This window comes from Ricinus communis, chromosome 7 (assembly GCF_019578655.1).
Source record: "Ricinus communis isolate WT05 ecotype wild-type chromosome 7, ASM1957865v1, whole genome shotgun sequence".
Lineage (NCBI taxonomy): Eukaryota > Viridiplantae > Streptophyta > Magnoliopsida > Malpighiales > Euphorbiaceae > Ricinus > Ricinus communis.
In genome coordinates this window covers 1,643,952-1,669,882 of record NC_063262.1, presented here as the reverse complement: position 1 = coordinate 1,669,882, position 25,931 = coordinate 1,643,952, and the positions used below count along the sequence as shown (strand labels likewise).

General features: G+C 34.6%; 4 protein-coding genes across 8 annotated transcripts; 3 read left to right on the top strand and 1 right to left on the bottom strand.

The window, feature by feature from the left end:
- Positions 1-335: 335 nt before the first annotated feature.
- LOC125370675 (50S ribosomal subunit assembly factor BipA-like) lies at positions 336-11,895 on the top strand. The gene is given in 20 exon segments (XM_048377111.1): positions 336-409; positions 412-668; positions 1,198-1,272; positions 1,759-1,909; positions 2,433-2,501; positions 2,618-2,790; positions 3,746-3,883; positions 4,446-4,571; positions 5,637-5,735; positions 5,867-5,987; positions 6,144-6,207; positions 6,825-6,879; positions 6,959-7,083; positions 8,123-8,196; positions 8,719-8,768; positions 9,683-9,769; positions 10,572-10,622; positions 10,705-10,788; positions 11,220-11,270; positions 11,568-11,895. Coding segments are annotated over 20 exon segments (1,983 nt in total). The 5' UTR covers positions 336-360; the 3' UTR covers positions 11,652-11,895.
- Positions 11,896-13,370: 1,475 nt separating this feature from the next.
- LOC8270266 (ras-related protein RABA1f) lies at positions 13,371-16,318 on the top strand. The gene is made up of 2 exons (XM_002525107.4): positions 13,371-14,009; positions 15,504-16,318. Exons 1-2 carry the CDS (start codon positions 13,789-13,791, stop codon positions 15,931-15,933), a joined length of 651 nt encoding a protein of 216 aa, XP_002525153.1. The 5' UTR covers positions 13,371-13,788; the 3' UTR covers positions 15,934-16,318.
- Positions 16,319-16,620: 302 nt separating this feature from the next.
- Positions 16,621-18,468, bottom strand: LOC8283793. Of its 5 annotated transcripts, none has more exons than XM_048376941.1 (3): positions 17,819-18,468; positions 17,233-17,507; positions 16,621-17,169 (listed from the first exon to the last, which is right to left on the bottom strand). In XM_048376941.1, the coding sequence occupies exons 2-3, from the start codon at positions 17,450-17,452 to the stop codon at positions 16,763-16,765; spliced, it is 627 nt and encodes a 208-aa protein (XP_048232898.1). In that variant the 5' UTR covers positions 17,453-17,507; positions 17,819-18,468; the 3' UTR covers positions 16,621-16,762. The 5 variants fall into 5 exon arrangements, with proteins under 5 accessions (XP_048232898.1, XP_015578406.1, XP_048232899.1 ...); XM_015722920.3 differs by having other exon boundaries at positions 17,233-17,358; positions 17,819-18,463; XM_048376942.1 differs by having other exon boundaries at positions 16,621-16,961; positions 17,051-17,358; positions 17,819-18,448.
- Positions 18,469-19,187: 719 nt separating this feature from the next.
- On the top strand, positions 19,188-25,269 carry LOC8283794 (acyl-coenzyme A oxidase 3, peroxisomal). The gene is made up of 13 exons (XM_002525109.4): positions 19,188-20,035; positions 20,579-20,696; positions 20,807-20,914; positions 21,053-21,225; positions 21,311-21,410; positions 21,523-21,597; positions 22,218-22,348; positions 22,934-23,069; positions 23,150-23,269; positions 24,191-24,337; positions 24,403-24,507; positions 24,602-24,703; positions 24,828-25,269. Exons 1-13 carry the CDS (start codon positions 19,554-19,556, stop codon positions 25,074-25,076), a joined length of 2,046 nt encoding a protein of 681 aa, XP_002525155.2. The 5' UTR covers positions 19,188-19,553; the 3' UTR covers positions 25,077-25,269.
- The last annotated feature ends 662 nt before the right edge of the window (positions 25,270-25,931 follow it).

The window sequence follows — 25,931 nt, the reverse complement described above, 5'->3', positions numbered from 1 at the left end:
GTAAAATACTAAGTTGCAATTAGTATAAAATGTGTATTCTATTTAAATTGTTTAGTTAGTAATTCTTTTATTTTTAATTTATTATTTATTTTCGACCCGGCTCATACTTCTTATAAGTGTTTTTTTTCTTTCCGGTTTTTAAGAATTTTAGAAATTCTTGATATTTTTCATGAGAATATCCCATTTGGTCTCTTTCCTCTGTGAAGGCTTAAACCCTACCACCATAAGTCCCAGCCAAAACCTCAAAAAGAAAAAGAAAAAGAAAAAAAAGAAAGACAAACGCCCAAACTAAGGACTAAAATTGAACTATAAAAAGAGAAAACAAAAAGAAAAAACTCGGTGCCATTTCTAAACACAGAAATGGCAGGTCCTCTACTTCGCTATCTCAGTTCCTCCACCAGAAAATCTTTTCTTCTTCTTCTTCTCTTCTCTCGCGCGCCTTCTCGGCGGCTTCTGCCTCAGCCGCCGCCACCTCCACGTCAGCAGCACCAAATCCATCGTTAGACCCGAGCCGGTTGCGAAACGTAGCAGTAATAGCTCATGTGGATCACGGAAAGACAACACTTATGGACCGTTTATTAAGGCAGTGCGGAGCTGATATACCTCACGAGCGTGCCATGGACTCTATTAGTCTTGAGCGTGAGCGTGGTATCACTATTGCCTCTAAGGTTTTAATTTTATCTTAAATCCTAACTTTCTTATAAGCAATGCTTGCTCTTCTTTCAAAATGGTATTACTGGATGTTTGATTCATGTCCGTACTACTTTACATTTGATAAATTTTAGTTTATGTGTTCTTTATCAATGTGATTTGAGTAGATTTTCAATGGTTCAATTGAATTCTGGGTAGTTAATTCTCCTGTTTGGGAAACTGGGGGGGTTTCGGGGAAGACCTATGTCGGGAACATTTTGGGTGTGGGATGCTCGTTTAACCTCTGTAATCATCTCGTTACTTATTTACCTGGGTGCACTGCGTTTTCAGAAGCTGCCTGTTGAACCAGCTTCTATTTCATTCCGTGCTGGACACTATAGTTGCTAAAACTTCAATTGTTTCAACTTGTACAAAAGAAAAGGGAGTTCTGGAACATATTATATCATGCCAAAAGGCACATAATTTGAATTGAATTCTTGCAAATGAATTATTTCAAACAAGGCCTGGCTTTTATATCTCATGAAGGAATTATTGTATGTAATGCAGGTTACATCCATTTCATGGAAAGAGAATGAGCTGAACATGGTTGATACACCTGGACATGCTGATTTTGGTGGTGAAGTATGCCCTCCTTTTAGATGTTTTCTTTTCACTAGAAAGATGATTCCTCCCTAGTTATATCCTTGGATTCTTATCAATGAGACCTGCAGCATGGTTCTAAATGAAGGTCTAAATAAATGAAAATTATATTAGCAGTATGGGCTCAAATAGTTTATTACACTAATGAATATTGGTAAGGAAAAGCCTGGAATTTTTTTAGTGGATAATAGAAATTGACAGGAATAGTCAAATGACATATATAGTTGAATTGTATCAAATTTATCTTCTTCTCTGGGTTCTATTATAATTTTCTTAAGGCACTATTTAAGGAGCAGAAAAGAAATTCTGAATTAATAAATTAGAATCCAAATGTTAGTCTAGAAGTGATTAATTTGCATTTCAGGCAGAGTTTGGCTTTGTTCAATTTCGAAACTAATCTGCCACTTTGCGAATCAATATGGGATTCTTAATGGTGATCTTTGCATAACTTGGTTTTAATGATCATAGGTTGAGCGGGTGGTTGGGATGGTTGAAGGAGCAGTGTTAGTTGTAGATGCTGGTGAAGGTCCACTTGCACAGACAAAATTTGTTCTTGCTAAAGCATTGAAGTATGGGCTGCGCCCTATTCTACTTTTAAACAAAGTAGATAGGCCTGCAGGTATGCTTTTATCACTCATTTTTGTACTTTTATATTCTTGGTTTATGAAGAGTGGATTACCATGTGATGACATGCTCTTATGGTAGGAACAAAATATTGAGCTTGAAGTGTAAAAAAGTTGGGGTGTCGAGCTGTTATCATTTATGTATATGGGGTTAAATGTCTCTGTGTTTATGTCCTACTTTGAAATTAGTTTTCCATGCCATTCTTATACTCTGTTAATTTGTCTCGGCATTGTATTTTAAGTTATGTTCTCTACTACTATGACTTTCCTTGAACATTTTCCTCCAACTTAAGATTTGTATTATTGTTGGTTATTGGGTGTTTGGAGCTCAAATTTACATTTGAAAACATTTTATGTAGGACACTAATATAAAGCCAAGAATTAGGACAAGACAATTTACTGAAATTGCTTATGTATGATTTCCTTGTTGTTTGCATTTGTATTAGAAGATTAAAATTCTCCGTGATATGACAATTTTTATTTAGATTTATCTCACTTTTTTCGTCATCATTTACGCAGTGTCTGAGGAAATGTGTAATGAAGTTGAGAGCCTTGTTTTTGATCTATTCGCAAACCTTGGTGCCACAGGTAAAAAAGATTTAGGAAATTGAAACCTTTTCGATTTGACATCCTTCAGCAGTTTCTTACGTACTTTATTGATGAACTTCATACTAGTCAATAACTGTATTTTGTGCTTGCTTTAGAGGAACAGCTCGATTTTCCTGTTCTTTATGCTTCTGCTAAAGAAGGCTGGGCATCCTCCACCTTCACTAAAGATCCTCCTGCTGATGCAAAAGATATGTCACAGTTACTTGATACCATCGTAAGACATGTTCCATCACCAAAAGCCAGTCTTGATGCACCTTTTCAGATGCTGGTGGGTGTTCAACACTGTAGCTCCAGTAGAATGTGCAGCTATGTTTGAATTCATACTTATGTGCTTGTGCGGATGCGTGCACATGCCCATGTATTCATTGCCTGTTCTGGATTCGATTTTATATATGTTATGTACATCTGTATATTTATGTCATGTCTGCTTTGATCCGTTGTTCATCACCACTACATTTAATAGTGTTTAGTGAGATCTTTATGCATGATATATTATGCTATAAAACCTAAGGAGTCCCTTGATTTTGCGTGGTTTCTTTTGTACTAAATGTAGGAAAAGTCATATTGTGGTTCTGAATCTCAAACTGATGTAGGGGAGCTGTAGTACTTATGTATGATAACCAAAACTTTGTGTTGATACCCTAGCTCTTGAAGAATGCATAGAAGAAGTCCTCATAAAAATCTGATGGAAGTAACTATCAACTAGGCGGCATACAGAATTTGGATTAGGTGGTTCAAGAGGCCAGTGTCAAAGGTCTTAGGTTGGTAAATCTGGAATTTACAGATTTTTAAGCTAGATTTTATAATTATGGTGCTGTAACGGAAAAGGAAGCGGCTGAAAGATGCAAGCAAATGAAAAATCAAGTAAAGAAGGAAATAGATAAGCATTAGATCACACCAATCTGGAGGCTCTAGAATTACCCATGGTGTACGAACTAGTATTTTGAGCCAGGATTATTAGGCATCGCACCTTAGAGAAGCATGCATTACAAATCTCATCACTAAAGAGATCTGTGCAGGAAATGCACAGCTGAATTTTCTTGCTTATCATTGAGTAAAATATTTACCAACCTCACTGAGAATTAGTTTATTTAAAACAAATATCTTAAATTTTGGCTTTTTATTAGCACATTATGTTATTCTCTCCCCCTGTTCCTCTTTCTCTCTTTTTGTTCTACTTTGCTCTTTAACTTTCAGGAAGGGACTGATAATTTCCACTTTAGGTTTCCATGATGGAACGAGACTTTTATCTCGGGCGGATCTTAACTGGACGCATTGCTGCTGGAGTCATTCGTGTCGGGGACCGAATACATGGACTGCGCAGTACGGATTCTGGTGTCCAGAAAATTGAAGAAGGAAAGGTTTATTTCTTTATTTGAAATGATATTGAATCAATGCCTAGAGTTACATATAGGAACTAATCACCAGATTTAAGGTGAATATATGGAATTTTCATGCTTCATCCTGTTGTACACAGTGTCGAGTTGCATTTGGTGTTTGACTTGGAACTAAAAGCTTCACTTCCTACGGTCTTGATTAGCTGTTAAATTACTAAAGAAATTTACTTTAGTTTCAATATATACTTATATCAAAGTTAATGGATAAAATGATTTCACAATAAGTCACTAGGATTATAGCCACTGATGATTGACATTTTTTCCAAATTTCTAATATGGTGTCTGCCTTAGTTTTGAGAATAATGCCTTAGGCATTGGCTGTAACCTGCAGCTCATTTGTTATGGTCAAGGCATCATTTTTTTGATAGATTACAACAATAAGAGCATTACAGATGGGTCAAACTGAATGCCTGATTTTATAAACAGTGTTTTCAGATATGGACCCTTTCTATGGGTGGTTTAAACTGACCTTTTGCAAGCAGTTCTGTGATTGTACTCTTAAACTTATTCATCTTTTATCTTGTAGGTTCTGAAGCTAATGAAAAAGAAGGGTACAAGCATGGTTCACATTGACAGTGCAGGAGCTGGTGATATAGTATCAGTGGCTGGGATGACAAGTCCATCAATAGGCCATACAATAGCAAACGTTGAGGTATGTATTTCTCCTTTTCTGCACAGAGTGTCAGTAATTTCTTTTGATGTGCTATGCATACACTTCTTTCTCATTGGAAAAATAACTTAATAAGCTAGGTGCATATTTCTCAATTGTTTGATTCTATACCTAGTATAGCATATTATTTTTAGGTACTTCTCTTTGTAATACCATGCATGAAAACTGGCTATAATAAGACTGGAACGATCTCCTAGGTTTTCTCTCAGATTAGTTATTTCAATATACTCAACTCTATAAGTATTTTAAAATGATATACAGTGTGCTTACAGGTTTGTAATACTACATATCTGCTGCCAGTGTGTGCTTTGGACTATACCCTTATTCCCTTGTATGAACTTGCTTCCTTCCTGGCCTCAGATCATAACACAACCTCCCCAAAATATTGCTGATGACAGCTGATAATTGAAAATGGCCATTTTATGCAAGTCTTGTGAATAAAATTTGATCTTTATTGTGGATACATTTTCATTTGTACTCAATTAGAATATTTGATAACTTTACAGTTGTACATCTTCCAAAAATTGAATTCTAATTTTCTTTGCTGATTAGATCTGAAGCTGATCTTTTTTTTTTTTTTTTTTTTTTTTAGGGTTGCTCTTGAAATTAGTCCTAGTATTAGAAATTTCTTTTGAGGATCTAACGTGAAATCTTATAGTGCCACCAGTATGTATAGTTTGATTTAAGTGAAGTGAAGCATTTGGAATCTCCTGCCTGTAAATTGTAAATCAACTGAAATAAATTGAATACTAATCTTGAGAATCATATAATGGTGGAATCTTTATCTGATCCGTAGGATTGACTTTGGTTTAGCCTTTATCTCTGGCTGCTCTGCTATTATAGGATTTACAATTTTAGAGAATTTTAGCGAAGCCATTTTGTATAGGCATATGTAAATTTTTTCCTTCACTCTGACCACAAGGCATGATTGGCTTTGGACCTCTCCTTTATGGGTTCATGGTGATATTTGATACTTTTGTGACCTGTTGATTGATAGCTCAAATTGTTGGGTTTTGATGTAAACTTGATTATGATTGTATCTTCTAGGTTATGAATGCATTACCAACTGTTGAGCTGGACCCTCCAACCATTTCTATGACCTTTGGTGTCAATGACTCTCCGTTAGCTGGCCGAGATGGCACCCATGTAAGTCTTAAAAATTATTGTCTCTAATAGTTGTCCTTAAGCTGTTTTGGCCATCATATGATACTTTTCTGTGGTTTATCATTTCTAGAAATTATATTTGAGGTAATTGTGTTCTTTGGATATGTTTATAGTTGACTGGAGGAAGAATTGGTGATCGGTTAGCGGCTGAAGCTGAAACTAATCTTGCCATAAATGTGATTCCTGGCTTGGCAGAATCATATGAGGTTCAAGGAAGAGGAGAACTTCAACTCGGTTAGTTCCTTTAAACTTTGCATTGTGGTTTCCTATGGTTTATTTCACATAAAGTTCATATTTATAGCTGCATAAGTTTCTTCCTCCCACAACTCAAGCTTTTTGACATCATTGAATTGTCACATCTGCTGAAGTAGTTTGATGCTATAATTACAGGTATTTTAATTGAGAATATGAGGCGTGAAGGATTTGAGCTATCTGTCTCACCACCTAAAGTCATGTGAGTTTTTTGGACACTTGGGGAAGCAAGATAATTATCATTCCAATCTAATTTCTACCCTTTTTTTTTTGGCGAAGAGTCTAGCTTTTGGATACTGAATGGTGTTAATGGAGTAAAACGTGATTGAATTTTTGTATTGGATTTTGCAATTCATGATTTAGGGGTTAACTATAATAGCTAATAATATCAGGAAAAGGGTAACTTCTTATCTTGATTCTGCATATAGGTTCATTAATATGTATACCGGTACGTTATATACTGACCAATAAGTGGTTGTTCATTATGTTGCAATCTTCCTTCCTTCTGTATATTGCCTTAAACCATTTACTTATTGAACAACTCTCAGATTTCTGTGGTTAATCTAGTACTTGCTTCAGATGTTACATACTTGACATTTAATTTCTAGGCATATTACTTAGTTTCACTGATTGAATAATATTAAAGGCCATTGTCTACTGCGAATGTGCAATTTTATGTCTTCGGTTTGCAACCAAGTGGTGGTTTAAAGGCTTGAAACTTGGCCACTGAATTTGGAAAAAAGTTCTAACAGAATCTCCAAGTTATCTTCCTTCATGCACTTCATTTTGAAACTTGACAATGTTCCTACTCTGTATCAGGTATAAAACTGTGAATGGTGAGAAGCTTGAACCAATTGAAGAAGTGACCATTGAGGTATGATGTACAAGATAATAATTAATAGATGGTCTCATTTTGCTTGTGTCTTTTTTTACACATTATGGTTTTATTTCAGGTAAATGAAGAGCATGTGGGATTAATTATGGAGGCTCTCTCTCACAGACGAGGTGAAGTTGTCGATATGGGTCCCGTACCTGGATCTGTGGGCAGGACTAGGTTGTCTTTGACTTGTCCATCAAGGTAAGTGCATGGCTAAACAATCCATGTAATTTGTAATTATGCCTGAACTATTATATGCCTATTATTTATGATGTGTGATTTTATTCCATCTGCAGCTTTAGCATTTCATTGTTTATTTGGACATGCATACATGAAACGTTCATTGTTTAACTTCTAATGGTCATGAAAGCTTTTTCTGACTCTTGACATCTGTCACTGGGTTCTTAACTTTGGCTTTAACATTGTTAAAATGATATATAGCTAATTTTGTCATGCCATTCAAAATCAAGCTCTTCTCCATGCTTTGGTTCTCTATGTTTAACTGTGTATTGCTTCTTAGATGGGATAGAAAATTATTTGCTTGTGCATATTTGAGCAAGAATCATGAAGCTTTATTGTGGGTTTGGGATGAAGTTCGGCACCATACATTATCTTTGAGCAGGCATTCTTAGAGAGTTCCTAGGTTGTCTTTGTCTCTCCGGAAAACGATATACTCTGCGTTTAGATTTTATTACCATAGGTCTGTGGTCATTGCAATCCATTCCTCAGTACAAGTGTTAATTTAACTGGTAACTCGACAGAACCATGTGCCATGTATTATAGAAAACAAGGTTGCTATCTGCCACTTTGCAAAATGATAATATAGAAAAACACTCACTATTTCCTATCACTTCCTAATACTGTTGCACATAACTGAGGCATTACTTCCTTTTGCCAGGACTATTTCAGTGTGATGCTTATGATATTTGATGATATAATCATGCCGCAAATTTTAGTAGGCACACCTCAATAGCAATTTGAAATTGCATGTCTTGCTCAGCCAGTATAAATATTGTTCTTCTCCATTAAAATTCATGTGTAGTTGACCAGTTTTATCTTGATTAGGTTCACGGTACTATCATGGTATAAGTTACCATTACTTAAATTTGAAAATTATGATTTATGGCATCAATTGTAAGTTGGCACTTTCTTGATGAAAATTATATCCGCTGTAATGTTATTAATTATTTTCCTGATTATGTTTATTTAGCCTGTAATTAATTGATCGCCTATACTTCAGGGGCCTGGTTGGTTATAGGAGTGTGTTCAGCAGTGACACGCGTGGAACTGGATTTATGCACCGTGCTTTCCTGAGTATGCTTGCTTCACTTGAGATAATTCTATTTCATTTATTTTTCTTGTTTTTTTCTTTTTCTAGATATCCTTAGTATCATGTATTGGGTCATCAACTCATCAAGCAAGGTGGAAATTTTGCTTCCAACTTCCCTGGATCACATGTCTTGGCACAGAGCCCAAATATAGTGATTCTGTGACCAGTCTGCATCTAGCCATGCAAACACGAAACTTTAGCTTTAAATCCATTAATATTAGTAATTTATATTAATATAATACCATATGATAGTGGTTTGTTTTATCATATTGCACTCAAGTCTCATCTAATTATTTACTGCCCAATTTAGATTTTGTGTTCTGTTTTGGGTTATTTTTGTATTTTTGGCTCCAAGTAGTGAAAACGAATCAAATTTCAATATGTTTAAGAAGTCTTTTTCTCCTCCTTCCAATAATTTTATGAGGTTTCTTCCCTCCCCTCCTCCCACCTCACTTCCTCTCTTCTGAATAACATCCCGCTCATAAAATTCATTATGCTATTTGCAGCCTATGCAAAACACCGGGGCTCGCTTGGAAATGTTAGGAAAGGAGTATTGGTATGTTTTACCACATCTTTCCTTTCCCATGATTAAACTATAATTAGCTGTTTTTTCAGTTGTTTTCTATAGTAAAACATGAAATGGTGATCATCTTCAGACGGAATCACGTCCCTTGGTTTTGTATTTTTTTAATTTAAGTTTTTTGTTTTATTCTCCTCAATTCAATGGTCGGGCTTTACATGGAGCTGACTCTTATATGCATGTATTTACTATTACAGAACTCTTATAGATCCCCGAAACTGGATCGTTTTTTTTTTTAGTTGTTTTCTATTCTTATGATTTCTTTCTTTGTTTTAGTTCCTTACTTTTGTGAATCCTGACTACACCTTTTCACATGGCAGGCCCAACCGGCTTGCTTCCTGAAAAGCTCTACCCGGCCTGGCCCTGGTTCGGCCAGCCATCATTAAAAGAATATATATTAAAACAAACTTGGTCCTAGCCGGGTCTAACAATCCATGCCCATCCTGGAGTTTGTTCGGGCTGGTACCTAAGCTCGTGAATAGGTCTAATCATGACTGTTATAGATAAAAAAAGATGATATATTTCTTCGCTTACAAAAGAGAACAAAATTCTACCTAAAATGAGAAGTCAAAGAATGCCATTGATTCATTATACTCTAGATCGAGTGTCCTATGGGATATATGAAAAATGCACCCTTACAATTACAAGGTTTCAACTGCGTATGGCCATTGAAAAACTTATACTTTGCTAAGGATATAAGGTTTAGATCTAATCAAATATCTAGGATCTTAAAATGTTGCAATCGCAATGGTTGGTTGTTACTTCCAGCAAAAAAGTGATGGGGGGGTGTCACCGGCTATTTCAGTAAATTGTTGTTCAATTAATGTTTATAAGACTGCCATCTTTTTTTGTCCTGGATCTGATTGAATTAATGTTATGTAATTGAACAGGTATCAGTGGGCTATGGTGCAATTACAGCTCATGCACTAATGAGCTTAGAAGCTCGTGGAACACTCTTTGTTACTCCTGGAATGGAGGTATTTCTGACTCTGGTTTTCTCCTCTGCTTATTCTTGGCATGGTTGAATTGTACAGTTTCTTGACATTTTCAAAAGAAAGTTTTGACATTGCCCTGCGTATAATGGAGCATTTGAAGTTGATCTTCATATAATATTTCAAACTTGTATACTTTCTTAAACATGCAGTAAATTCATTGATGGCTGCTGCCCCTTTATGATGGTTGGGATTGAATCCAGGCTGCCAATCTTAACACTTTATAATTACAGTAGTTGCTAGTGGTATGAATGTGAGATTTGCCTTATCACTGTTGCAGTTCTTTCTGCGACAACAAGGTTAAAGCAAATGGGTGCCACACTTAACGTGTTTGGTACCTTAAAAGGAGAATCTTTTTGATCCTCGGAACTGGTTATGCCTAAGCCAAAATCTATTGAAATCAATCTAAATTTTATTTGAATTTAGAAAATTTTGAAGTTTTGGACCTTTTTTTTTGCAATGGATTCACTTCGTTTAAATGAATCACATTAATACATGAATTTCATATACTAATATGTAAAATACCAAACATGACAAGAAATTTAACAATGAATTTATTCATATGCAAATGAAATTAATTTCAGTTCATTTGGTATCAAACACGTGAGAAGGTAATAAGGGAAGCATGATATGCTCTCTAGTATATTTGGGCTGATTAGAGTATTGGAATTTATTGAGTAGATCGCTTATTTTAAAGGTATTTGAAAATATACATGGTCAGTTCTTGTGTGTTTGTCTTCTCTTATATATTAATCATGAGACCTCACATTTGTTACTTCTTTTGCAGACATACGATGGCATGATTGTAGGTGAACATTCAAGGGATTCAGATCTTGATGTAAGGATAAAATTTGTCAGTTTCACGATGTGTGTTATGTTGTTTCAATGCAAATGACATCAGAGTTATTTCCTCCTAACAGATCAACCCAGTCAGAAGTAAGGAACTTACTAATGTTCGTGCTGCTAGCAAAGATGAGAATGTGAGACTATCTCCACCTCGTCTGGTATGTAAAGGCTTACTTTTGCCGTTTTATTTATTTTTATTTACGTAAGGTTGTGACACACCAATCTTCACACCCTTGACATGGTTAATGCTAACAAGAATTTGCAATTCATATCTCATCTCTTTGTTAATGATGGGTGACATTAGTACAACTTTAAAAGGGAATAACCTAATTATGAAGTAATGTGCAAAAGCTTTGTCAAAAGAATATTAGGAAACATAAAAGTTGGAAAAAGAAAAAAGAATTTAAGAAAATGGAAAAATGACAATGATTCACTGCCAGGTAAATAGGAGAAGCTTTCTAAGACCAATTGGTGCTTAAAAAACAAAACAAAACTATTTTGAATATTTTGGACCATTTCTATAAAGTGGGCAATGCTGCTTCTTTGATGAATTTAAGAAACAAATGTCATGCCTTGCATTTATCTGCAGATGACTCTTGAAGAAGCCATTGGTTATGTAGCTTCTGATGAGCTTATTGAGGTGAGTATTGTTTAATATTTCTTTTTTCTGTTTCTAATTTATAGAACCTTTTGGAATATTATTATTGTTCTAAATTATTGCAGACCATTCCACCAAATTTATGTATAGTCCATATTTCTTCAACGTACTTTAGCAGCATTACTTAAATATCCTTCCTGACTAGAATAGAATATTGTTCATGATCACATTGTATATTCTCTGCCTCCAAATGACATCGCAGCATATGTCTTTCCCAAGTAGTTTACGATTGCAGATAAGACGTCGTTCCCCATGTCTGATATGGTGTTGTACATGCAGGTTACGCCTAAGGCCATCCGCTTAAGAAAAAGGCACCTGGATGTTAATAAGCGTAAAGCCATGAGCAAGAGACCAAAGGAATAGATTCAATCTAACACAATTTTGTAACCCTATACATCACAATTGTTGAATGTAGCAGAGCAGGTCCATATACTTGTTCATTATTTCCACCTAAATAAATATATTTATATTATATTTCCACCTAAAGATTATATTCTTTGACAAATTGCGAGAGAATTTGTATTCAGTAAGAAACAATAATGGCATGATAAATCATAATAGTCCACCTGTTATTTTATTTTCAGCCATCACAAGGCATTTTGCTGCATATTCTGTCTTTGTAACTATCAAAAAGATCAATGCAGTTGGTTCTTTCCTTAAACCTTATTGAAATGTCAACTTAAATAACCTGCACTGGTCAATGGAATAGAAGAAAATTGCAGCTATGCTGATACCCTTATGCTTGGTTTTACTGGGATGAATTTTGAACAGGTTGATATGTTTGATGGTATTCTGGAACAAAATAGTGTAAATTTTCTGATTCCCCCTGATCTTTTACATGTCAAAATCTCAGTTGTCCATTCATTGATATAATCTTGTAAACTGCTGAACTTGGCTTAGATTCGCCCCTCATCTTTTAAGAAATTTTTTTGCAGTGTTTATACATAAAATTAATAAATTGATATATTTATTAATTTTAAATAATAAAATATGTATCAATTATTTTATTTTAAAATATAAAATATTTATATATATGTATTATTTTTCTTATTTAATATGATATATATTTTTCATCTTTATTCCATGGAGTGGTAAGATTTATTCTTTTTAACATTCAATTTGTTGTGGGTAAATATAATGATTGATTATATAACAATTACAGCAATTGATGGCTGAATTGACGATTACCTTGTAAAGATGAAAATGACAAACAACAAACAAGATTGTAATCATCAAGTGCCATAACGGTCAAAATCCAGACCTTTGTTCACATCAAAATTCCCATTTGGAATTCATAAAAGGCAAGGAAAGTTCAAAAAACTTCTAACCGTTGATCAAGAACATTCCAATGAGGAGGAGAACTCCAAAAGGATCAGGAACAAGAGCAAGAACAATTCAACAATATGCATTAAACAATCATTTCTTGCTTCCCATTTTCCTTAGTTCAATTGTCGTCAACATTATTGATTTTACTAGTTGCCTATCTTATCCAAAGAAGACCTGATCAAATATAGTTGCTCTTGCTAATTATTGAAGAAAATAAAAATGTAGTTGCTTAGAAGTTTAGTAATAACTATTTAATAATTATAATTTTGATAATTATGATAACTTTCAAATATTACTTCTCCTCATCTAAACAAAGTACCAATTATTTTACTTTTCTTTTACTATTCAACAATAACAATTAATGCCTTAATTTATTATCTAAAAGTGAACATAAGACTTATAAAACATATTATTAAAATAGGTTAGTATTTTCATTTATGAGAATTTTGAAAATTAAATTTTAATTTTTTTATTATCTATTAGTTTTAGTTAGGAATTTATCACACTAAAGAAATAATTATTTACGATCTAGATCATATGATATATTAAATTTCTAAATATTAAAAAAAAAAAATTTCAGTACAAATTAAATAAGAAAACTTTAATAAGAAAAACTTAACAAATAATTAGGAATGAAATATGCTAAGTCTTAAATCTTTCTATATTACAAGATGGACGCAAAATTTTAAGAAATGCAGTGAAAGCCCTAATCTGAGTGGGACGTTAAACAACACAAATGGCATTAAAACTTTGAAAAATAATATGTAACTTACCATTTACACAAGTGTTTTACTTTCTCTGTCTCTCTCTATATCTCTCTCCTGCAAATCTAAGCTCTTGTTTCTATGCAAATCACAAGCGGCGCCCACTATCTCTCTCTCTATATATCGAAAAGTAAACAATGTCGCCATTTTTAAATTCAAATAACACCACCACCACCAACAGCACCAACAACAACATTTCCTGGTAGATTTCTTAGATATAGATAGACTCATTTCAACTTCCTCATCGAATATTTCAAGAAACGAAGACCAACCCATTTCATTTTGATCTTCATTTCACAAAACCCACATTTTCAGATTTTTCAAAATATTATAGAAATCAAGACTTACCCATTTCATTTTGATCTCCATTTTCAAAACTCCATATTAAAAAGAGCGACTTTAGCTCAAAAATGGGGGCTTATAGAGCAGATGATGATTATGATTACTTGTTTAAGGTTGTTTTAATAGGTGATTCTGGTGTTGGGAAATCAAATCTGTTGTCTAGATTCACAAGGAATGAATTCAGCTTGGAATCCAAATCCACCATTGGTGTTGAATTTGCTACTCGTAGTATCCATGTTGATGACAAGGTTGTTAAGGCCCAGATTTGGGACACTGCTGGTCAGGAAAGGTATGTTTACTTTACTGACAATCTAGAATTCTAAATCAGTCCATTTCAAATTCTGTTTATATGAGATTTGTGACTGTTTAGCAGATACTAAGAGTAAATTGTAATTTATCTATTCTTCGTTTCCACATTAGATCTGTACTTCAAAATGCCTAGAGCTACAGAATTACCATTTCTCTGTGTTCCTAGAATTAATTTCATTGTTTCTCGATTTGGGTATTTTCTCTGATAAGAGAAAAGGTAAAAAGATAACATTTTAAATGAGTTGATTCAGGATCGAGTTATCCATAATAATCCTCTAGCTATTCATTTATGATAGCCAAGTTTGAACGTTAGTCCTGTTGATTAGAAGCTGCTTATTTTGATTTTCTTTTTTATTTGGTTATTTTGTTTGATGACTTGATTGCTTTCTAAAGCTGGAAAAATGTGTGGTAGACACTTATTTGATCCTGGTAATTTTAAGTAGTAGTTGAATTTGATCGGTATGTATACCTGTGTGAGAATAGTCATGGCTTGCACGTGCAAGGTCTGACAGGGTTTTAAAGCCTGTAGGTAATTATATGACCTCAAAGGCTTCATGTGAGTCCCACCTGCAAAAAGTGTTAAAAAATTAAAGTACTCCATTTGTCTATTTAGTGATTTGGACTTTGCTTGGAAGGGATTTTGATCTGTGTAAAATGCTGATGACAGCCACATTATCCCACTCATTCTTGTGTTTTTGTTTATGTCTTAACTGGCTCACTAGATCCATTTTTAACTTGGGAACTTTTAAAGGCAATTATAACAGCAAAAAGTTTTATTATTCCCTTCGATGTGAAAAGCAGCCATGGAAGGCTTTTGAATATTTGATAAAAAATTGATTCCGTCAATATTTGGTTCAATGAACAATCTATCTGGTGGGGCTTTGGTTTATGACTTCACCATATCGAAGCATAAACAGAAATCTGATTTTTCAGTATCTTGTATGTCGTCATATGCTAGGCCCTGATTACTTGCACTTAATTTAACTATTATTGGCAAAAATAAAGAAGAAAAGGTCTATAAAGATTTTAATAGTAACATGAGATGTTAACGGCATTGTCCAGAGAAAATGCTGCTTGCCATTTAATGTTCAAAGCATTAAAAATAGTTCTCAGAATTTGGTTATTGAGATTTTGGTCATATCTGATGTCAGGTTTTGTTCTTTTACCTATATGTTACAATTCGAGGACAAATAAAAATCTCTGTTAAGGATGCTCCATGTAGGTGGGGAATTTGAGGTTATATATAAATGAAGACAGGAAGAGAAACATCCGTTTACACAGCCTATGCTGCTTTAATGATTGCATGTAGTTTTTTTTCCAACACCACTGGATCTTGGCTTTATCCAGCATCTGGAAATGGCCACCTTTTCTTTGGTTTATAGTCCTTAATCCTCTCTTTGTTGGACAGAGCTATTCCCTATCATAACATTCATCTGGGGAAACAGATTTTCATCCTAGTGTGTTCTTTTCTCAGATATCGTGCAATCACTAGTGCATACTACAGAGGAGCTGTTGGTGCCTTGCTTGTCTATGATGTCACTAGACATGTTACCTTTGAGAACGTGGAAAGATGGTTGAAGGAGCTTCGAGATCACACTGATTCCAACATTGTTATTATGCTTGTGGGAAACAAGGCAGATTTGCGTCACTTACGTGCAGTTACAACTGAGGATGCCAAGGCATTTGCTGAGAGAGAGAGCACCTTCTTTATGGAAACCTCTGCGCTAGAATCCTTGAATGTCGAAAATGCCTTTACTGAAGTGCTAACTCAGATCTATCGTGTTGTCAGCCGGAAGGCTCTTGATGTAGGGGATGACCCTGCAGCCTTGCCTAAGGGACAGACTATTAATGTTGGCAAAGATGATGTATCAGCTGTGAAAAAAGTTGGATGCTGCTCAGCATAGTCAGAATAAATGAAGTCTTAGTGGTAGTATATTCTCCTGCTAAAGATTGTGCACTTCAGTGATTTGAAGATGCCTTTGTTTCTCTCAGATATGTCCAAAAGAGGCCACGTTTGATAGCATGCTTTAGAGAGTAGTAACTTGTATAAGTTGAGAGACGGCTTAAGCGTTCAGATCTGAGAGACTATCTCATTTTGTTGGCATTCCGTGTTTCATTTTCTTGTTATTCTTTTGGCTGCTTCTTTTCTTGGAGTGTTGTTGTAATCTGTACTAGCCAGATCCAACCCTCTAGGTTAGATTATACTTATTGCTTGGATTTGGGAATTATGTTAAGACAATGGTGTTTTTACTTGATTGATTAATTAATTTATTAGCTTGTTGGGGTTTATAGTTGCATTCGAACATTATTTGTCTTCAAGCTTGTGCCCAAAATGTGATAGTCCTGAATTGCCTCATCAGTTGGGGTTACTTTGGAAGATTAGATTCATAGCCTTACTACCAATTCATTTTTCACCTGTAAGCTATAATACTTCATGTATATGAATAACTTTCTGCTGGTTTCTCTGACAAGCATGCTAACTTGAGGATGATGTCCACACAGGCCTCTACAGCAGCTTGCTATCGAGGCCTGTAGATAGTAATGATACTTCATCCATAGTATAACTTCTATATTTAGGTTTGTCTTCTTAGTTATAGAACAGTATTTAAATTGAGTTTAATATTTGTACCATACAAGAACATTAAACAGCAAGTAAAAGAGCAAATGAAAGAAAAAATCGCTAGCAGTGGTAACTTCTGCCCTCTTCATGTCTCTGTCACTCTCTGGGCTGTCTCATTGTTCATGAAGATGCAGTAGATCATAAGCGGGTAACTCGATCCTTTTGCAGTGGCCATTAAGTCTCCCCTCTACAGTCCGAGATGCAAACCTATTATTTCTTAGTCTCCTTAGTTTCTGGAAAAAGACTTCAACAATATCAGGAATAGTAGCGAAATTTCGTTGTTCATCCTCCTCAATTCTCTCTCTTGCAATCCTCAAGAAAGTAAAAAGAGATGGATCAATTTCTTTACTAAAAGGGTTCAAGCAAATATCAGTAATCTTGGCAAATGTCCTCTGTCCTACCAATGGACCATGCTGCCATGTAACCACATAAGTGCAAACACTCTTCTTCTTCTTCTTCTTCCCTCCTCCTCCTCCAACTTGTTTCTTGAACTTATGCTCCTCGTTTAGTACTTCAACAACTATAGCATCATAAAACTTAACGTCATCGTCGTCTAAATAAAATGATGCAGAAACTGCCTTACCTTGACATATAAGCTTGCAATCATGATCCTGTATCTGGACACTGCTCAGCCTAAATCTTGCCCTGAACTCTTCCAATTCTTCCATGTTGTTGAACACATCCACATCATACTTCTCATCGTACTCTTCTGAGAAATTAGTATAGTGTACAGTGAGTTCTTTACCATCACAGAACAAATTCACATCATACCATGCATTGTCCTCTGGACACTGGAATTCCATTGCAAATCCAATTCTTGGGTACTTTTCTTTTTTAGATTTGGATTCTTGAGGGTTACTGTATAAAAGAAATCGAGAGGGATGAAGATAATAACAACAAATTTTATTACTGACCCCCTTATATAATATCTATAAAGATTTAAAATTTATAACCAAATATGATTCGAACTCCTGACCCAATTCAGATTCTTGTCAAATTAGGATTTCAAATACGTTTGGACTTGGGAGTTTCTCTGTCCTCATCGATAAATGCTTAGTGGGCTCCAGTGAATACAAAATAATAAATTGCGGTAAAGAGCGGGGCTTATGTAGAAATATATAAAAATAAAAGGGGCAAAATGAAAAAGAAAAAGCAATATAACCCCTAACCTGAAAGGGAAGCGAGCAGTAAGTCACCAAAGGGAAGCGAGCAGTGGCGGCTGCGGCGGACTGCAGAGAAAAGGGCAAGAACGGAAGAAAGAGAGAGAGAGAGAGAAATTGAAAGAAAGGGAAATAAAGAGTAAAAGAAGCGGCAAAAACAAAAACAGAAAACAATATGGAGAGAGAGCATGTGGATTAAATGGAAACCTGAGGGGAATTATATGATGCTATTATAGTTTTCAATCTGAATCATAACAAGCTTTCCATTTTTGTTTCTGTTTGTTGCTGCTCCTCTTCCGATTTTCCTTCTTTTTTTTTCTCTTTTACTCTGTGATTTCTCTGTTTATGTGTGTTCTGCAGTGTTGCTTGCTGCCAATTGCTTCTTCCCGTCGGGAACCTTGTGATGATTTAGTTTACTTATCTGAGGGTTCCATAATCTTTTGCTGTCCTTTATTTTTTTCCTCTGTTTTGCTTAAGAAAAATATTAGTTTAATTTGACTGCTAATAATCCTGCAAATTTTCTTTTTGTTTTTACTTTTTGAATCATAAATCTTCATTGTTTTATGTCAAATATACTTTAATAAATTATTCTGTTATTTTTACTTTTTCCAAAATATTAATAATTTAAAAGAAAAATAATTAGGTATTTAGTGTTTGAATTTTCTATTTTAGTGTTTAAATTAATTTTTTTTTATTTATTTAAAATATTTACTATATTATTTTTTAAATTATCTATTTTTAATATTATTTTTCTGAAATCTTAAATATTTTTTAAAAAATCAAATATAAAATAAAATTATTTTTTTCTAAATATTTTTATCCAGTTCTTTTAATAAAACCTAAAAGATAAATAAAGAAATAATAATAAAATAAAAAAATATAATAGAATATAATTAAATACTAACTGATTTAAAATAAATAAACTAAGAAAATATAATATATAATATATTTTATTATGATAAAAAATATTATAATTAAAAACTGGTTGAAAATATTTTTATATTTATGGATATAGTTATGTGACATTTAATATTTCTAGAAAAGTCTAATAGTCAAGATAAATTAATTGTGAATATATGACTCAGGAGAATAACGGTATAATTTATTTTATTATGTAATGTATCCTTTATTTTTTAATTATTTTTCAAAATTGATAATCTAATTTCTTAAAATTCAGAATAAAAGGACTATTAAACTATTTAAAGAAATTAAAAACTCAACTAATAATACTTTTCAGTCTTCATCTCTCTTTTCTTTTTTTCTTTTCAGTCTTCTTAACTATTTTAATTTTGAGTTGATTTTAAATTTGTATTTATTTTTTTTAGTTTGCTTGATTTCTTGTTATTTTATTTTAATTTTAAAATTATGAAATATGAATTCGAATTTAATTAGAATTGTTTCAATAAAAGCACAAAAAATCTCTCGTTCTGACGTCTTTGTCCAAATTGCACTAAAGAGATAAAGATGAAGGATTTCGTTTGGCGCTAAAACAAATGCGCATGTTATCCACCGTTAATTATTCAACTGTACACAATCTAACGGTTATGAATTCGAGCACATGGCGTACAACGTCCTCTCACAATCCATTTTATAAAGTAACATTTTAACGCCCCATACGTTTCATATGCTTTTCAACAACCAGTTTTCTTGACTTCTTCTTCTTCTTCTTCTTCATTCTTCCAGAGTTGCAATTTAATCATCAGCATAATCCCAGATTCACAAGACCAAAATCCTTAACTGACAAATGGAATCACAATTTCCAAATGATCGAGCCTTAGTTCGAACCCGAATCATAACAAATCACCTTCTCAGTTCTTCACCTTCTCAATCAAATACATTTCTTGAATCAAATTCTTGTTTAAATTATACACCCCCGGAACTCCACGAAAGTTACAACTTTGACACGAAAGAGATGAGAAAGTTACTAGACATGCATAATATAGAAGATAGAGATTGGTTATTTGGGTTAATGAGACAGAGCAAGGTGTTTAATCCCGTAGAAAAAGGAGGGAGAGTGTATGCAGTGCCTGATTATAATCAATCAACGGAACAGCAAAGAGAAATGACTATGAAACGAATTGGATATATGCTAGAAAGAGGTGTTTTTAATGGGTGGTTGACAGGGAAAGGATTAGAATCGGAAATGAAAAAGTTTGCCTTTCTGGAAGTTACTGGGATTTTTGATCATTCTCTCTCTGTTAAGCTTGGTGTTCACTTCTTTTTATGGTATGTTTTTTTTTTCTTCGCATGTGTTTATATTTTGGTCTTCATTGCTTTTTCTCTTATCGGTCACTGTTAACATCGATTGAATGTAATCTCGGCTGTGTATGTTTCGTGGATGATAACTTGTTTTTGAAACATATTTCCAAGGACAATATTTTTGGTTGCATAAGAAATCAAACACGCCCAAACACAAAGAAAAAGGAAATGTCAAATTTTTCAGATGAGGGGCACCTGTTACCGGTGCGGTTGGAAGTTACCGGAGGTAATATCCGGCAGTTGATACGCTGATTGGCATATTTAAGGTCTTTTGTATGTGATCAAATTTCCTGATCACACCAAACACTAAAAAACACAAAATGTTTTTCCTGGAAAAATCTTTATTAGGGGAAAACACTGACGCTTAATTTGTAATATGCTTTTTGGTGGCTGAATTTGGTGAGAAATGGGTTAAACAACAAGTTTTTATTTAAGAATGACTTGATTTTGTAGTGTTAAAATAGAAAAATGTTATGCATTGAGTTTTTATCATTTGTTAATGGATATCAGGGGTGGTGCCATCCAGTTTTTTGGCACAAAGCGTCACCATGACAAGTGGCTGAGGAACACTGAAACTTATGCACTCAAGGGTTGCTTTGCTATGTCAGAATTGGGGCATGGAAGTAATGTACGTGAAGGTTGTCAATTTTGTGGTCTGGGGATCAGTCTGCTGTGTAGTTAGTTCTTTGTATCCCTTCTGTTTATTTATCCTTGCTTTTCTTTGATTTCTGTTATTAGGTCCGAGGAATTGAAACAGTCGCCACCTATGATTCAAACACAGGAGAGTTTGTCATCAACACTCCTTGTGAATCAGCTCAAAAGTATTGGATTGGTGGGGCTGCTAATGTAAGGATTTTGTTGGAAATATTTCTTAATCAAGTCTTGCTTATTCCTTGTCCATTGTAGATTTTAATTTTATTCTATATGTAGTTGCTGCCTCAATTTTGTGTATGTTAACATGAACTTTTTTGTGCTGCTATCTAGCATGCAACACACACGATAGTGTTTTCACAGCTCAATATAAATGGGACGAATCAAGGAGTTCATGCATTTATAGCCCAGATCAGGGACACAGAAGGGAACATATGCCCTAATATTCGTATAGCTGATTGTGGTCATAAAATTGGTTTAAATGGTGTTGATAATGGTCGAATCTGGTAACAACTCCACATTTTGTTGTTAATGAATATATTAATGATGGTTAAGGAATTGATAGGACAATTTTGGAGATAATTTCCTCAGGTTTGACAACATGAGAATTCCCAGAGAGAATTTGTTGAATTCGGTTGCTGATGTTTCACCAGATGGACAATATCTGAGTGCAATAAAAGACCCAGATCAGGTAGTTATTCTATTCCCAGTATCATCATCATCTTCTTCCTTTAATTTTATGGATCATTTTAAATTGTTGAGCAAATAAATTGAGTTGCCTTTACTTGTTATTTTTCCCCCAGAGATTTGCAGCGTTCCTGGCCCCTTTGACTTCTGGTCGTGTAACTATTGCTGTTAGTGCAATCTACTCATCAAAGGTATTAAATTGAAATGATGGTCTTTATATCCATTTCAGATCTTATTGTTGCATTTATGCGTTCTCATGGGTTCAAGACAGAAAAAAAGCTGTCTTGCATTTCAAGAGATTACTTAGAGCCTCCTAGAGCCTGTGATGCATGAAGCCTAATGCATCTAGATATCCTTTTATTTTTGTGCGCTAATAGGATCTGGTTAGCTTTATCGTGGATTCTTTAAGAAGAGAGTCATCTGTATCAAATACCATAGCTTTTGTGACACCCCAAACAGTCTAGGCACCACGATGCAATTATTAGGGACGCACTTTATCACTGAGCTAATGGCCTGTCTGTGCCACTGTTCTCAAAAAAGCAAGAGAAGCCCTTTCTCCCTCTTTCCTTTTTTTGCCCCTTGTATTTAAGTATGATAGTTAAAAGGTTTTATGATTTGAGATTATGGTTATTTGACTGTATATTTATTTTCTCATTTTTGGATGGTCCTACGTGTGCATAGTGGTGACTTGAACATTTCGGAACTCTTCGGCATGCTGTGTTAAAAGTGCATAATTTATCCATTCTAGATAACCTGCTATTGATACCAAATGTTGTTTTTCCTTGATATGATTTATTTCTTCTCGTATCAGATAAGTTTAGCAATTGCCATAAGGTACTCCTTGACTAGGCGAGCATTTTCTATCAGACCTAATGAACCTGAAGTGCTATTGCTTGATTACCCAAGTCATCAACGACGACTCTTGCCTCTTCTTGCAAAGACGTAAGTCTTTAAATAATTGTGCATGTTAACATTTATGTATTGATTGGATTATTAATTTTACTTTGCATACAATGTCAGGAAACTTACTGCGGTAAAAAATTTTCTATGTTCATAAGTTTAACATGTCTTGATGTTTGCATTTTATTCAAGCCCTTGTTTGAAAGTTCATATTCTGCCAGTATGATCTGCAATAATTTGGTTCATTGAGCAACTTCCTTTTGATTCTCGTGCTGTATCATGAGTCTACTTTGCTGGTTATATTCACCGAGACATCATTGCAATGGATGCTGTGATGCATTTAAAATTTCGTCCAAAGTTTCCTTTTTGCAAAACAAGTTGTTTTATTGGATTATGAACACCACATCATAAACTATTTGCAGAATCAGTAATTGATCCTGGATTCCCCACTTGTAATAGTAATAAATGTCCTGCTGCCAGGTAGTGTTTGGCATAATTATGAGGTGAATCTACTTAAGTTATTTGTGTGATGCAGCTGCTTGTTATTTAAATACCCTTGTGATTCTGACTCAACTTTTCTCTTCTCCCTTCCTCACTCAATTTTTCCCTTGCATTCTTGCTGTGCAGATATGCTATGAGTTTTGCTGGAAATTCCTTGAAAATGATATACTGGAAGAGAGCACCAGAGACAAACAAAACCCTTCATGTTATTTCAAGTGCATTCAAGGCTACCATGACTTGGCATAATATGAGAACACTTCAAGTAAGGAGCTAAAATCCCAAATGGAATTATAGGTTTATGATAAGCTGTCAAACTAAAGCTCATTCAACATATGTTTCTAGGAATGCCGTGAAGCTTGCGGAGGACAAGGCTTGAAGACTGAAAATCGAGTTGGTAATTTGAAAAGTGAATTTGATGTTCAGACTACTTTTGAGGGGGACAACAATGTTCTCATGCAACAGGTAATTCGTGTAGTTTTCATATTGGCAAAAATTGCTTAGAAAATACTGCTAGTTGACTTAAAATGTCAACCATATTTAAGCAATTTGAACCAATGGAAGCTTGGAGTTTTAAAAATGATGTTGAATTTGGTTCTTATGTTCAATCTAGGATTTGATATATCTCTTAACTACGAGATGTAGAAGAAATGAGGCTCACAAAGGCCAAAGTCAAAGATCATACTGTTTTCCAGATTATTCTCTTTTGGAATTCTTCCATATTGTTTGGGTATTTGCTTTTTACTTGCCCTGGTTATGGCATCCCACTGCTGAAGGATGCCTAAAAAATCTTGAGAGAGCTTGTTCATCTGTTTCTTCAAGGCTTATGGTTGTGAAAGAGTTGCTTTTGAATCCATTCTTTAACCTTCTTGAATAGAACAAAAATGAGCACTGTAGCATCACAAGCCATGTTTAGCACATTAAGCTTTCTCGATCAATTAATTCCTGAAAAATTCTCTTATTAGTATAGTATACAATTCCTACTTTCCATTTTACCAGAAGAGAAGTAGAAAATTATTTCCACCAAATCAAACTAGATGTGTAGGTTTTCCCATAGCGTATGGACATTGTGATGAAATCACTCTGAACTTGAAGTGATGTGGAATGACAACAATGGAGAAATTGCTAAAGGTTAAGGTTTCTGGAACACAATATTGATGTGGAAAGTTAGTGTTTATGTCAAATAAATCTAGGAACAGATGAATTTTGGGGCTTATTTTGCTGTCCTACATTTCTATGTGGATAAACTGTTTGTGCTGAAATTTTCCACTGAGCAAGATCAAATTAGAATATCATCATTGAATATGTCAAGTTATTTTTATATAAAACTAACCAGCTCCAATATGCTTATTTAAGAGGTCTATCTGGAAATTTTGTTGAGCTCAGGTCAGCAAGGCACTCTTTGCAGAATTTATAGCAGCTCAGAAGAAAAAGAAACCTTTTAAGGGTCTGGGATTAGAGCACATGAATGGACCTTGCCTTATCATTCCATCTCAGCTGACCAGTACTATTCTTAGGAGCAGCCAATTTCAGGTGATATATTGTTCGTTTACATTTTAATTTTTGGAAACATATACCTCACCAGTTATTTTCATCAGATTGGTGCATTCTGCTTAAGAGAGCGAGATCTTTTGAATCGTTTTGCTACCGAAGTATCACAGCATCAAGCAAAGGGTGAAAGTAAAGAGAATGCATTCATGTTGGTAAGGATGTTTTCCTGGTAGTAAAATTGGTGTGCTCTCAGTCCTCATCTCTCAATCTAATTGTTATCGATGTTCCTCTCTCCCTCTCCTCCAGGGTTATCAACTTGCAGAAGACTTGGGAAGAGCCTTCTCAGATAGAGCAATATTGCAAACCTTCATTGAGGCTGAGACATCTGTATCTGATGGTGCATTGAAGGTCAATAATGGAAACTTTTTCTCATACTTCATGAGTATCCGATTAATGATTAATTCATGTGAACTTGCCACGATTAATAGAAAGTTTATTGCATTGCTGAATTTTGTTGGTGTTTTTTCTACAGAATGTCTTGGGTCTGTTGAGATCAATGTATGCCATGATCTGTTTGGAAGAAGATGCCGCATTTCTGAGGTATGGGTACTTATCAACAGAAAATGCTGCTGCTGTGAGGAAAGAAGTGATGAAGCTTTGCAACGAATTGCGACCACATGCACTCGCCTTGGTCAGTTCTTTTGGCATTCCTGATGCTTTTCTGAGCCCTATAGCATTTAACTGGATCGATGCCAATTCTTGGTCGTCTGTTAAACTGTAGTTAGGGTCCTTATTATTGTATAATGCATATTTATTTTGGCTGGGGGGATTCCCAGTAAAAGGTGTTCTGCTCTTAGTCATTTGCTTCAAGTTTTAATAAGAAGTCCTGGGTAACACAGACCCAAATTGTGGCAAGCATGCTTATATGTGAAACCTTTTTTATGTTAATAAATCCATGTTAATCTTGTACACAATTATCCACTGGGTATACAGTTTTATTGAAGTCGATATGACTATGTGTCATGAATTACATCAAATAAGGTTTTATCCGTCTGCCCTGAGGATAACCCCCCCGCCCTTACTTTTTTCCTATACCCTTGAATCTCTACAATCTAATAATTCTCATTAACCTTCTCATATACACTGCAAATCATCCGCTGCCTGTACTTTTGCAAGCCCTGAACTCATGATGGTTACATGTCATTGATAAAGTAGGATTTATTATCCCTTAGCCCACTTGTAAAGAGCAACAGTGACAGTGGAGGGAATCTTAAATGCAATGAACAATCCATTAGCCTACTTGTAGAAAGCAATAGTGACATTGGAGACAAACATGTTTTAGTTGGGAAGTTAGTAACTGAAAGGCCAATAGGGATTAGTTCTGTCAGAAAGGTTTTATTAAGATCCTGTAAAACGAAGCGCCCATTTGGAGCTAAATACGTGTGGAAGACTAATCCTACGAGGGAGATGCAATGTTTGTTTGGGAAGGATGGTTGTGGACAATATTCAACTAATCACTGGTGGTGGAAAGATGGCCCCTGATTTGCCACAGTTAAACACAATGAACCGCGCACAAACCATTCTTTTTGCCACTGAGCTATTCAAAATTTGGCTCATAAAAGCTTGTTTAATAAAT